The sequence below is a fragment of the Lithobates pipiens genome, unplaced genomic scaffold, assembly GCF_037356315.1.
Source record: "Lithobates pipiens isolate NorthernLeopardFrog02 unplaced genomic scaffold, aLitPip1_a1.2 Scaffold_8, whole genome shotgun sequence".
NCBI lineage: Eukaryota > Metazoa > Chordata > Amphibia > Anura > Ranidae > Lithobates > Lithobates pipiens.
Genome location: NW_027507903.1, coordinates 480,565,391 through 480,577,820, shown reverse-complemented (window position 1 = coordinate 480,577,820; position 12,430 = coordinate 480,565,391). Strand labels below are relative to the sequence as shown.

Here is a 12,430-nt window from a genome sequence, read left to right as displayed (position 1 = left end):
GTGGTGACATTAGAGTGTCAGCTCCCCTGGTGTAGAGACTGATGTGAATGGCTCAGTGTTCTCTGTATACCACTATGGAATATGTTATTAATATTTAAATGTATAATAATAATTAGGGATACACCGATACCAGTATCAGTGTCCATACTGAGTATTTTCACGAGTACTCATACTAATGAAAATGCTCCTGATACCAAAACCGATAATTTGCAGTGAGATATTCGTGCATGCAAAATTAATGATCGCAAATCACACTACAAAGAATCTCATGCAATATGAACAGGAATGCAGTGCGATGCCTGTCTGAATTGTATGCGTCATCACTCCTGTGTGATCCCAGGCCGAAATCGCTATATGACAAGCCTGGGATCACACAGGACTGGTGAGGAAACCGCATGCGATTCGGAGAGGAATCACACTGCATTTCTGTTCAAATCACAGTGCGATTTGCACTCCTTTTGTAAGAACGCAAATCGCACCACAAAATATCGGTACTTGTACTCGCCAATAAAAAAAACTGTATCAGTGCATCCCTAATAATGTTGGTGTGCCTGTAGTGTGACATTAGAGTGTCAGCTCCTCTGGTGCAGAGACTGATGTGAAGGACTCAGTTTTCTCTGTACAGCACAATGGAATATGTCAGAGCTATTTAAATATATAATAATTGTCTGACGGAGGGTGGGATATTAGACTGTAAGCTCCTCTGGTGCAGAGACTGATGTGACTGGCTCAGTGTTCTCTGTACAGTACTGCGGAATATGTCAGAGCTATTTAAATCTAAAATAAAGATGGTGCATGACTGTAGTGGGACATTAGAGTGTAAGCTCCTCTGATGCAGAGAATGATGTGACTGGCTCAGTGTTCTCTGTACAACACTGCAGAATATGTCAGCGCTATATAAGTTGATTCAGTAAACTTGTTGGGGGCTGAATGCTTTTCACATCTTTTGACCTTTTGGGCAGCGACTGACAAATGTTGGCCTAACCATTTTTTCGTTCCCTTTATACATGTGCCCCTAATTTACAGTATGGGTTCCTTGGTTTGCACCCGTCTCTGGCCCCCCTGCTTTTCTGTAAAGTGTGCTGAAAGCGGGAAAGGTTTGTTTTCGTTTATAGCTTCTGACAGTGATGTCACAGACACGCCTGGTCACATCTGCAGCACTACAGGGGTTAATGGGCACAATTTGGATGTGAAGGGCCTTTTAAGCTAATTAATTCAACCCATCTTCTCTATCTGCCCCCCCATTTCCTCATTATCTATACGGTCTCCAAGGTCGCATAATGACCATCGCACTGTGCTGCATTCAGACAGTGCCATGGAAACCCAGACGTCAGAGATGCTGGGCGTGTTGCATGAGAAGCACCACGCAGGACAGATTTTCCCCAGAATAGTAGTCTGCTCCCTCTCTCAAGTAGATTGTACTAATAGCCTTCTTACAGCAAATGATATCACTCCCCTCACAAACACATAAGCCAAGGAGTTCATGTCTTGTGTGTCCTTCCTATTAATACTGAATATTATTTTCCAGTGTCCAACTGTACATCGAGTGCCGCTGGTTTGTAGCCCTGATACACCTTAACTATAGAGCCATTTATCCAACTGTACATCCACACCTGCTGGTTTATAGCCCCAAAACACTAAATATAGAACCATTTATTCAATTGTGCACCAAACACTAATTTTTAGACAAAATACAGCCTAAATAAATATAAGCCATTTATCCAACTGTCCACTAATGAGATCTGCTGGTTTATAGCCCAAACAACACAAATATTGAGCCATTTACAGTATCTCACAAAAGTGAGTACACCCCTCACATTTTTGTAAATATTTTATTATATCTTTTCATGTGACAACACTGAAGAAATGACACTTTGCTACAATGTAAAGCACTGAGTGTACAGCTTGCATAACAGTGTAAATTTGCTGTCCCCTCAAAATGACTCAACTCACAGACAATAATGTCTAAACCGCTAGCAAACAAAGTGAGTACACCCCTAAGTGAAAATGTCCAAATTGGGCCCAAAGTGTCAATATTTTGTGTGTCCACTATTATTTTCCAGCACACCCTTAACCCTCATGGGCATGGAGTTCACCAGAGCGTTATAGGTTGTCACTGGAGTCCTTCCACTCCCCTATGACGACATTACAGAGCTGGTGGATGTTAGAGGCCTTGTGCTCCTCCACCTTCCATTTGAGGGTCCCCCACAGATGCTCAATAGGGTTTAGGTCTGGAGACTGGCTTGACCAGTCCATCACCTTTACCCTCAGCTTCTTTAGCAAGGCAGTGGTCATCTTTGAGGTGTGTTTGGGGTCGTTATCATGTTGGAATATTGCCCTGCGACCCAGTCTCCAAAGGGAGGGGATCATGCTCTGCTTCAGTATGTCACAGTAGATGTTGTCATTCATGGTTCCCTCAATGAACTGTAGCTCCCAGTGTCAGCAGCACTCATGCAGCCCCAAACCATGACACTCCCACCACCATGCTTGACTGTAGGCAAGACACACTTGTCTTTGTACTCCTCACCTGGTTGCCACCACACACGCTTGACACCATCTGAACCAAATAAGTTTATCTTGGTCTCATAAGACCACAGGACATGGTTCCAGTAATCCATGTCCTTAGTCTGCTTGTCTTCAGTAAACTGTTTGCAGGCTTTCTTGTGCATCATCTTTAGAAGAGGTTTCCTTCTGGGACGACAGCCAGGCAGCACTCATTCATCTATTTCCCAAAGACAATCTCTGGATATGACACTGAGCATGTGCACTCAACCTCTTTGGTCAACCATGGCGAGGCCTGTTCTGAGTGGAACCTGTACTGTTAAACCGCTGTATGGTCTTGGCCTCTGTGTTACAGCTCAGTTTCAGGGTCTTGGCAATCTTCTTATAGCCTAGGCTAGGCATCACTAATTGGCAGACCGCGGGCCGAATCCGTGCCCAGTAGCAGCCCTATGCAGCCTGCAGCCTCGCCAAATAGTTGCCTGAGTGTTCTCTCCCCTCTGCCGGCTCGCCCTGCCTGCCACTGCCACTAACATCCTTGATAATATGGTAGGGGCAGCAAGTCTCTACTTTACATCATTGCATCACTCCCCCTTCCACCCCTTCCCCACACTGCCCTAGCTTATTCACACAAGCCTGGAAGCGCTGCAGGTCCAGACAAAGGGCGGGAAATTTCAAGTTACAGAGCAGGTGATTGGTTGCTAGACAGTGGGACGGTCCCAGCAACCAATCACCCACCTTTAACTTGAAAACACCCGCCCTTTGAGTGGGGCCTGTGATGGAGTGGGGCCTGTGATGGAGTGGGGCCTGTGATGGAGTGGGGCCTGTGATGGAGGGGTCTGTAATGGAGTGGGGTGCATAATGGATGGGTCTGTAATGGGAGGGTCTATGATGGAGTGGGGTCTGTAATGGGGGTCTGTGATGGAGTGGGGTCTATGCTAGGGGGGTCTTAATGGGGGGTCTGTGATGGAGTGGGGTCTGTAATGGAGTGAGGTCTATAATGAAGGGATCTGTAATGGGGGGTCTGTGATGTAGTGGGATCTTTAATGGGGGGTCTGTGATGGAGTGGGGTCTGTGATGGGGGGGATCTGTGATGATGGGGGGATCTGTGATGATGGAGGGGAATCTGTGGTGGAGAGGGATCTGTGATGGGCGGGGATCTGTGATGATGGGGGGATCTGTGATGATGGGGCGGATCTGTGATGGAGTTGAAATCTGTGATCATGGGGGGGATCTGCACCTGCTCCCCATTCACACCTGAGACCGAGTCACATGACGGAGGAAAAAATGGCTAATTTGGCCCAATTTGGACATTTTCGCTTAGGTGTGTACTCACTGTCTCAATCAATGATCTAAGACATTGATGGCTGTTTGTTGAGTTATTTTGTGGGGACCGCAAATTTACACTGTTATACAAGCTGTACACTCACTAATTTACATAGAAAAGTAGAAAAAGTGTAATTTCTTCCGTGTTGTCACATGAAAGGATATAATAAAATATTTACAAAAATGTGAGGGGTGCACTCACTTTTGTGAGATATTGTGTTAGGTGTTCATGGTTACCATTTAGTTTTATTTTCATATGCATTTAAAAACAAATCATGAAAATATACAAAATGTTTGCATTAATTAATTATTTTCTTGTTTTTTTTCTATTTCTTATCATCAAATTCTTCTTCTTGCTATCTACTCATTTCAACAACTGTATATGTCAACTTCTAATGTGCTCTGTCCTCTTCCTCCTTTTCTTCAATATCTTCTATTAATTTGTATTCATCTCTGATGTCCTTATCCCCACCCATTCTCCAATGTCCTCTCTCCTTGTCCTCATCCCCACCCATTCTCCAATGTCCTCTCTCCTTGTCCCCACCCATTCTCCAATGCCCTCTCTCCTTGTCCTCATCGCCACCCATTCTCCAATGTCCTCTCTCTTTGTCCTAATCCCCATCCATTCTCCAATGTCCTCTCTCTTTGTCCTCATCCCCACCCATTCTCCAATGTCCTCTCTCCTTGTCCTCATCCCCACCCATTTTCTAATGTCCTCTCTCTTTGTCTTTATCTCCAACTATTTTCCAATGTCCTCTTTCTTTGTCCTCATCCCCACCCATCCTCCTCACTCCTTGTCCTCTTCCCCACCTATTCTCCAATATCCTCTCTCTTTGTCCACATCCCCACCTTTTCTCCAATGTCCTCTCTCCTGGTCCTCATCCCACCCATTCTCCAACGTCCCTTCTTTGTGTCCTAATCCCCATCTATTCTCTACTGTCTTCTATCCCTGTCCTCATCCCCACCCATTCTTCAATGTCCTCTCTCCTTGTCCTCATCCCATCCATTTTCCAATGTCCTCTCTCCTTGTTCTCTTCCCCAACCCATTCTCCAATATCCTCTCTTCTTGTCCTCATCCCATCCATTCTTCAATGTCCTCTCTCTCCATGTCCTCATCCCCACCCATTCTCCAATGTCCTCTCTCCTTGTCCTCATCTCATCCATTCTTCAATGTCCTCTCTCTTTGTCCTCTTCCCCACTCATTCTCCAACGTCCTCTCTCCTTGTCCTCATCCCCACCCATTCTCAAATGTCCTCTCTCCTTGTTCTTTTCCCCACCTATTCCCCAATGTCCTCTCTTCTTGTTCTCTTCCCCACCTATTCTTCAATGTCCTCTCTCCTTGTTCTCTTCCCCACCCATTCTCCAATGTCCTCTCTCCTTGTTCTCTTCCCCACCCATTCTCCAATGTTCTCTCTATTTGTCCTCATCCCCACCCATTTTCTAATGTCCTCTCTCTTTGTCTTCATCCTCACCCATTCACCGATGTCCTCTCTCTTTGTCTTCATCCTCACCCATTCACCGATGTCCTCTCTCTTTGTCTTCATCCTCACCCATTCACCGATGTCTTCTCTCTTTGTCTTCATCCTCACCCATTCTCCAATGTCCTCTCTCTTTGTCCTCATTCCCGCCCATTCTTCAATGTCCTCTCTGCTTTTCCTCATCCCCACCCATTCTCCAATGTCCTCTCTCTCCTTGTCCTAATTTCCACCAACTCTCGAATTTCCTTTCTACTTGTCTTTATTCTTTGTCTCCTTCCATGTTCTGATATCCACCTGCTTGTTGCGGTTTCTCTCCCATACCTTTATTTCCACCTTTTCTCTGATATTCTCATTCCATTTCCTTATTTTCACCCATTTTCTGATGCCCTCTCCCTTTTGCACCAAATTTTCTGATGCCATTGCTCCATTTTCACCCATTCTTTGATGACCTCTCTTCTTCTGTTTCCTCCTCTCCATTAATTTTCTAATGTCCTCCTCATAAACAACCTTCAATATCCTTTCTCTCTGTGTCCACATATAACTCTTCTTCCCATGCCCTCCTCATCTGTACCTTCACTTCCTCTATTATCATCTTTCCCAGGCTCCTCGAGTATCCTCTGAAGATGGTGTTTGCTCATGGAATGGATGCACAGAGATCTCATCCCCTTCTACCCACCATTCTCTATCCCATGCCAAATAACAGTGTAACCACCTGCCCCATGTCAGCTGGAGAGCCATGGATTCCTGGGATTTTTAAAGATGGCACTTCAGGAAAGAGGAATAGTACAGCACCTGGCCAGTTACTCCTTCCTGGTGAAATAGCAGCAGCTGGTCTAGCTTTTGGCCTTATATGGATCTTGTCTGTTTTTGGCAACGCTTTGGTGTGTCTCGTCATCCATCGAAGTCGACGGACTCAGTCAACGACAAATTATTTTGTTGTCTCTCTAGCATGTGCGGACCTACTTCTCAGCTTGGGCAGTGCCCCGTTTACATTGATACAAGTCAGCTCTGGTCGGTGGGCATTGGGCAGTGCCATGTGCAAGCTGGCACGATATTTTCACTACTTGACCCCTGGAGTACAGATTTATGTTCTCCTGTCTATCTGTCTTGACCGTTTCTATACCATCTTGTATCCTTTAAGCTTCAAAGTCTCAAGAGAAAAAGCCAAAAGGATGATTGTGGCTTCATGGATTTTTGATGCTGTCTTCGTCTTACCAGCTTTCTTCTTTTACGACAGCGTAGACGAGCACTGCAACTTTTTTCCTCCCCCATCCTGGGATGGTGCAGTTTATGGAGTGGCCCACCTCTTAGTGGGCTTCCTTGTGCCATCTGCCCTAATAATTCTCTTTTACCATAAGGTGGTTAAATATATTTGGCGTATCGGCACAGACAGGCTTAGTGTCAGACGGACCATGAACATTGTGCCCAGGACCAAAGTCAAAACCATCAAAATGTTCCTCATGCTCAATGCCATCTTCTTGGTGTCCTGGCTGCCGTTTTATGTGGTGCAGCTGTGGCACCCTGATGAGAGTGACCGGCGGCAGTGCTGCCTGGCATACTTGGCGGTCTCCTGGCTCTCTTTTGGATCTTCAGCTGCCAAACCAACACTGTACTCTGTATACAACGCCAACTTCAGGAGAGGCATGAAAGAGACTTTTTGCATGTCTTCCATGAAGTGTTATCGGAGCAACGCCTATACTATTACCACTTGCTCCCGCGTGGCTAAAAGGAATTATGTTGGCATCTGTGAAATGCCCATCCCGGGCAAAACTACCATAAAGGAATCAGTATACGACTCCTTTGACCGTGAAGCCAAGGAGAAAAAACTAGCCTGGCCAATCGACTCCAATCCTCCAAATACTTTTGTGTGATTGGATGCTGCACATTAAAAACTTAATAGTTTATCGGACACACCACCAATACATGGCAAAAGCCTCTGCCAAAAGAAAGGAGTTTGTTTTAAAGACTTAATGCTTTTTTCCACTCCTGTTTAGTTGGAAACAGACTAACTTTCGCAAAAACACTATAGGGATTATATTTTGTAAAGAAAATAAATAATTAAATAAATTAAGCAATATTTATTTTGTTGGAATCCCAAACACAACTCAAAGGGATAGTCTATTGTGTAAATAAAATGTGCAATTTTAGGAAGGGACTTCAAGTTTTGCTCTGACATTTCAGAAAGTCAGTACTTTGCTTTATAACACCTGTTACAGTGTTGCATATTTTTTTGTTATTTGTTTAAAATGTATTTGTTTTCCTGGACAACAATTTCTGAAAGGGACACTAAACCACTAGAATATTAATAGAAAATAGTTATTAAAGTATCAATCCATTTGAAATGTATATTTAAAGTATATCAAAACCTTTTTATAGTTTTGAATGGAGTGGAGATGGATTAGGACCCCAGTCAGGTTTTTTTTTTTTTTAATGCTGTGTCTCTTATGCAGAGATGAACCTTTTCTATGTGTCCTGATGACCCTTGTCACTAAAATATGGATAGATGGGAAATCTTCCAACAGGGAAAACTTTCTGGTGGCAATTAAGAGGGAGTTATGTCTTTGGGACAGGAAGGCAGGAAGTGAAAGGAAATCTCCCCAGTAGGGAAACAAAGAGCAAACAAAAAAAAAAACCTGAAGAGGTTCTAAACATTACCTAATCTAAACTATAAAATGTTTTGGCTTTACATAAACTTTATGTTATATAGATGGAGTCAAGAAGGCTGAATTACTCACTAGGTGTTTTTCCACCATTACGCTGACTTTGTTCCTGCCAAGTTTTGAAATGTTCCACCATGGGGTGTTCCTACTGTAGCTACATTCTCTATAATGTAAAAAAAGAGAGGGGAGAGTGGGAGCCCCTGATAATGGGCACACCAGGCCACATTCTAGCTGGTGCCAAAGCCAAAAACTATTGTGGGGAAATCTCACTACAGGCGATATGCAGAGGTGCAAGTGGTCCCAAAAAAAGCCCAAAACCTGTTACCTCACAAATTTCTTCTTTTCTACAATTTGTCATATTATGGCTTTACCAAACAACTGATATTTTTATTACAGATGATGGCCTGCATACGCCCCATTACTGGTGTCAGTGGGAGGAATAGTGTCAGTGTCAATGGCGTCAGTGGGAGGAATAGTCTGCCATCATTGGCGTTAGTGGGAAGAATAGTCTCCTATCATTGGTGTCAGTGGGAGGAATACTCTGCCAGCATTGGTGTCAGTAGGAGGAATAGTCCCCCATCACTGGTGTCCGTGAAAGGAATAGTCCCCAAGAGACGGTGTTTTGTCAAATACCGTCCCCCCGTCAGATAGGCTTGCGCAGTACGGAGGACAAGGTGACTCTGAAAGTCTCCGAAGATGAACGCCGCCTGAGTCCAGGTTCAAGCCCCACCATCCAAGTGGACATATGGTAGCACTTAGTAAGAGGGCCCCTCGCGGGCTCGCTACGATTCGGGCACGGCCTTGCTTAGCTCAGTGATTTTTTATTCAAACTCTATGTCCACTTCGATGGTGGGGCTTGAACCTGGACTCAGTGCGCAGGCGCCGTTCATCTTCGGAGTCTTTTGGTGTCTTCTTGTCCTCCGTACTGCGCAAGCGCAGTACAGGGCAGACACTATCCGACGGGGGACAGTAATTGACACTACACCGGATAAAGGCAAGCAAAGGCCACCCCCCCCCCCCCCCCCTGCAGTTTGGAGACCACTGTTTGATCAGATGTTTGACTGATTGTAGACTCTGCTTTGAATTGGATGAAGGGGGAGGGAGTGTTATATCTAGGATGGCAGCAGAATGAAAAGAACAGTTGGACAGGATATGTAAAAAAAGGTCCAGATGCACAATGCTTTAGCTATTACACTCCCTCCCTTTCCATATCATTCAAAGCAGGATCTGCTGTCAGTCATGTACCTGATCCACCAAGGTGACAGTGCACTCCATTCTGAATGGCCTGGAAGGGAGGGCATTGATTAGCTAAAGTGACGTCACATAACATGTTACATGCTGCTATTTAGCTCTGCCCCAACCCAGGCCATGCTGCGGGGGAGGAATACAGAGATCACATGACCTAGTAATTAAGTCATGCATAGTAATGCACAGCCTATTTAGTTAGGGAGAATGTGCACTGTGGTGGCAACGATCTGCAGACTCTATGAGCCTGTAAATCGTTGCCACCAAGAAAGAGGAAAGAATTAGAATAGCAGGATCACCAGGTACTTTTTAATACAGGAAACATTTATATTAAAATTGGCACAGATAGTTAAATAGGAGCTCCAGGCTCCTCCCCAAAAAGATTAAATTCAGTAGCTACAAATTCTGTAGCTGCTGACTTTTAATATCAGGGCACTTACCTGTTCAGTCATCGAGATGTGTCCCCACCCGAGCCGATTCTTAAATCGCTGCACTTTGTGAATGGGCCACAGTCTTCTGGCACCTGTGATGTGTCCCAGTAGGCTGTGGGCAAAGGGGGGTGTTGAACTTTAAAACTAGGTACCTGCCTCCCCAAAAGTGCCAACTGTGGCACCAGAGGGGAGAGAAGGCAGGCAAGTAGAGCTTCCCCTTTTGAGTGGAGCCAGCTGTAAAAAAAAATAATTGGGAAGGTTTATATATATATTTTTGGGGGTTTAGAGTCAATTTAAATTTCCCTGCAGTAGTTTGTGTCTCTGCTCCTCCCCCAATGGGGTTTTTCCTTGCAGTAGTTTGTGTCTCTGCCCCTCACACAATGCTGAGATTTCCTCAAAGCAGTATAAAGATATAATGAAGGTGTAAGTTTTTAACACATTGACTCCACAAAATCTGTCTATTCTCCTTAATGTTGAGCATGGCACCATCATTTGGCTTGGTGATAGTTTCAGCCATTGAGTACGTCCTATAATCCTGTTAAGAGGATCATAACTACTACAATCCTTGCAAGATACAAGAAACCATCTTGCAATTTAACTTGCCAGTGACTGCACAAATCTAAATGATAATTTTTGGTGAACTGCCCTCAGAATATCCAAGACCTTGTAATGGTGGGAATTGGGGAACATAGGCTCCCAATAATATCTTAAAGGGGAGGATTTCAGTGATATAATGTAGCCCAAAAAAGAGAGACCCCCTTGAGAGTTCCGCTGCCTATCACAGACTCATATTTTGCTAGCAACGTCGTAGCCTTTTAATTTGCAGCTATCTATGGACATCACCAACTGGATGCCACTAAATCCCAGTGTGTATCCTACAAAATTAAGCTCCAGCCCACAAAACAGCAGCCTCCATTTAACATTCTGTGCAGATACTTTCAAGTAAATCTAAACCCAAAATTTAACTCTGCAACTTTCATTAAAATAATACTTGTCATGGGGGTTTTAATTCTCAGACTTTCTGTCTCCCAAATGTGCTCCTGTGTTGTCACACTGTCACATACCCCCCCCAGGTGGGATACACATTGCCAGGGCATAGTCCACTGTCACTACGAGGAAGCATGAACTAGAACGATGATGTGCAGGAGTGAATGGATGTAGACATGAAGTGGCCGAAGGAGGCTGCAGGAGATCAGCAGTGATTAGATAGAAAAATATGGGGGGGAAAAGGTGAAAACAGGATTTTAGGTAAAAAATTATAATTGTTTATGATATACTGTATAATGCACAGAGCAAACTAAATGTTGTCCAGTTGAAGTTTACATCTAATGTCATTTTTCTAATGTGAATTTATGTTTATGTTCTCAGAGAAATACGAGTGTCACATATTATATTTCTCTCCTCATTCCTATCATTGTAACAGAATTTTGCACAAGAGATGAGATATACAGCAGAGCTGTAAAGAGGATTTTTTTTGCAATTTTAAGCTGAATATTGTCTTGTGACTCGATCACATCATTGATGAAGAAAGGGCTAAACTTCAATAAAACCATCCAAATTTCTCTCTGAGATGGTCTCACATGCCTCCATTCTGTGACTCTGGGGTGCAGCAGGCTGTTGGGGTGGGATAGTGGCAGCAAGGTGTTTGGGGTGTCTGGAGGTCCCAGAGTCTTGGGGCAACAGGGTATTTGGGGTATGTGGAGGATTGTCTTGGGGCAGCAGGGTGTTTAGGGTGTGCAGAGTTCCCATGGTCTTTGGGCAGCAGAGTGTTTGGAGTGTGTGGAGGTCCCAACAGGGTATTTGGGGTATGTGGAGGATGGCCTTGGGGCAGCAGGGTGTTCAGAAATGTGGAGTTCCCATGGTCTTGGGGCAGCAGGGTCTGTGGGGTGTGTAGTGGTCCCAGGGTCTTGGGGCAGCAGGGTGTTTGGGGTGTGTAGATTTCCCATGGTCTTGGGGCATCAGGGTGTTTGGAGTGTGTGGAGGTCCCGTTGTCTTGGGGCAGCAGGGTGTTTGGAGTTTGTGGCGGTCCTTGGGTCTTGGAGCAGCGGGGAGTTTGGAGTGTGTGGTGGTCTCGGGGTCTTGGGGCAGCAGGAGTGTGTGGAGGTCACAGGGTCTTTGGGCAGCAGTGTACTTGGAGTGTGTGGAGGTCCCTGGGTCTTGGACCAGCAGGATATTTGGGTGTGCAGAGGTTCCAGGGTCTTGGGGCAGCAGGAGTGTGTGAAGGTCCCAGGATCTTGGGCAGCAGGGTGTTTGGAGTGTGTGGAGGTCCCAGGGTATTGGGGAAGCAGGGTGTTTGGAGTGTGTGGGGGTCATGGTCTTGAGGCAGCAGGGTGTTTGGGGTATGTAGAGGTCCCATGGACTTGGGCCAGCAGGGTGTTTGGAGTGTGTGGAGGTCCCAGGGACTTGGGGCAGCAGGGTGGTTGGGTGTGTGGTGGTCCTATGGTCTTGGGGCAGCAGGAGTGTGTGGAAGTCCCAGGGTCTTTGGGCAGCAGCATGTTTGGAGTGTGTGGAGGTCCCAGGGTCTTGGGGCAACAGGGTGTTTGGACTGTGTGGTAGTCCCAGGGTTTTGTGACAGAAAGGTGCTTGGAGGGTGTGGAGGTCCCAGGGTTTTTGGACAGCAGGGTGTTAGGAGTGTGTTGAGGTCCCAGGATCTTGGAACAGTAGGGTGTGCAGGGGTGTGCAGGGGTAGCAGGGTGTTGGAACTATGTGGGGGCAACAGGATGTTTGGGGCAGCAGGGCGCTGCGATGTTCAGGGCATGAGGGTGTTGGAATTATGTGTGGGCAGCAGGAT

At 45.5% G+C, this 12,430-nt stretch overlaps 1 protein-coding gene across 1 annotated transcript in view; it reads left to right on the top strand.

Moving 5' to 3' along the window:
- Positions 1 to 11,208, top strand: part of GPR19 (G protein-coupled receptor 19) — a 28,405-nt gene extending 17,197 nt beyond the window's left edge. Inside the window, exon 2 of the mRNA XM_077468817.1 lies at positions 5,905 to 11,208. Within this exon, the coding sequence (XP_077324943.1) occupies positions 5,927 to 7,174 (1,248 nt within the window). The 5' untranslated portion in view covers positions 5,905 to 5,926 and the 3' untranslated portion in view covers positions 7,175 to 11,208. The remainder of the gene's footprint in view (positions 1 to 5,904) is intronic.
- The last annotated feature ends 1,222 nt before the right edge of the window (positions 11,209 to 12,430 follow it).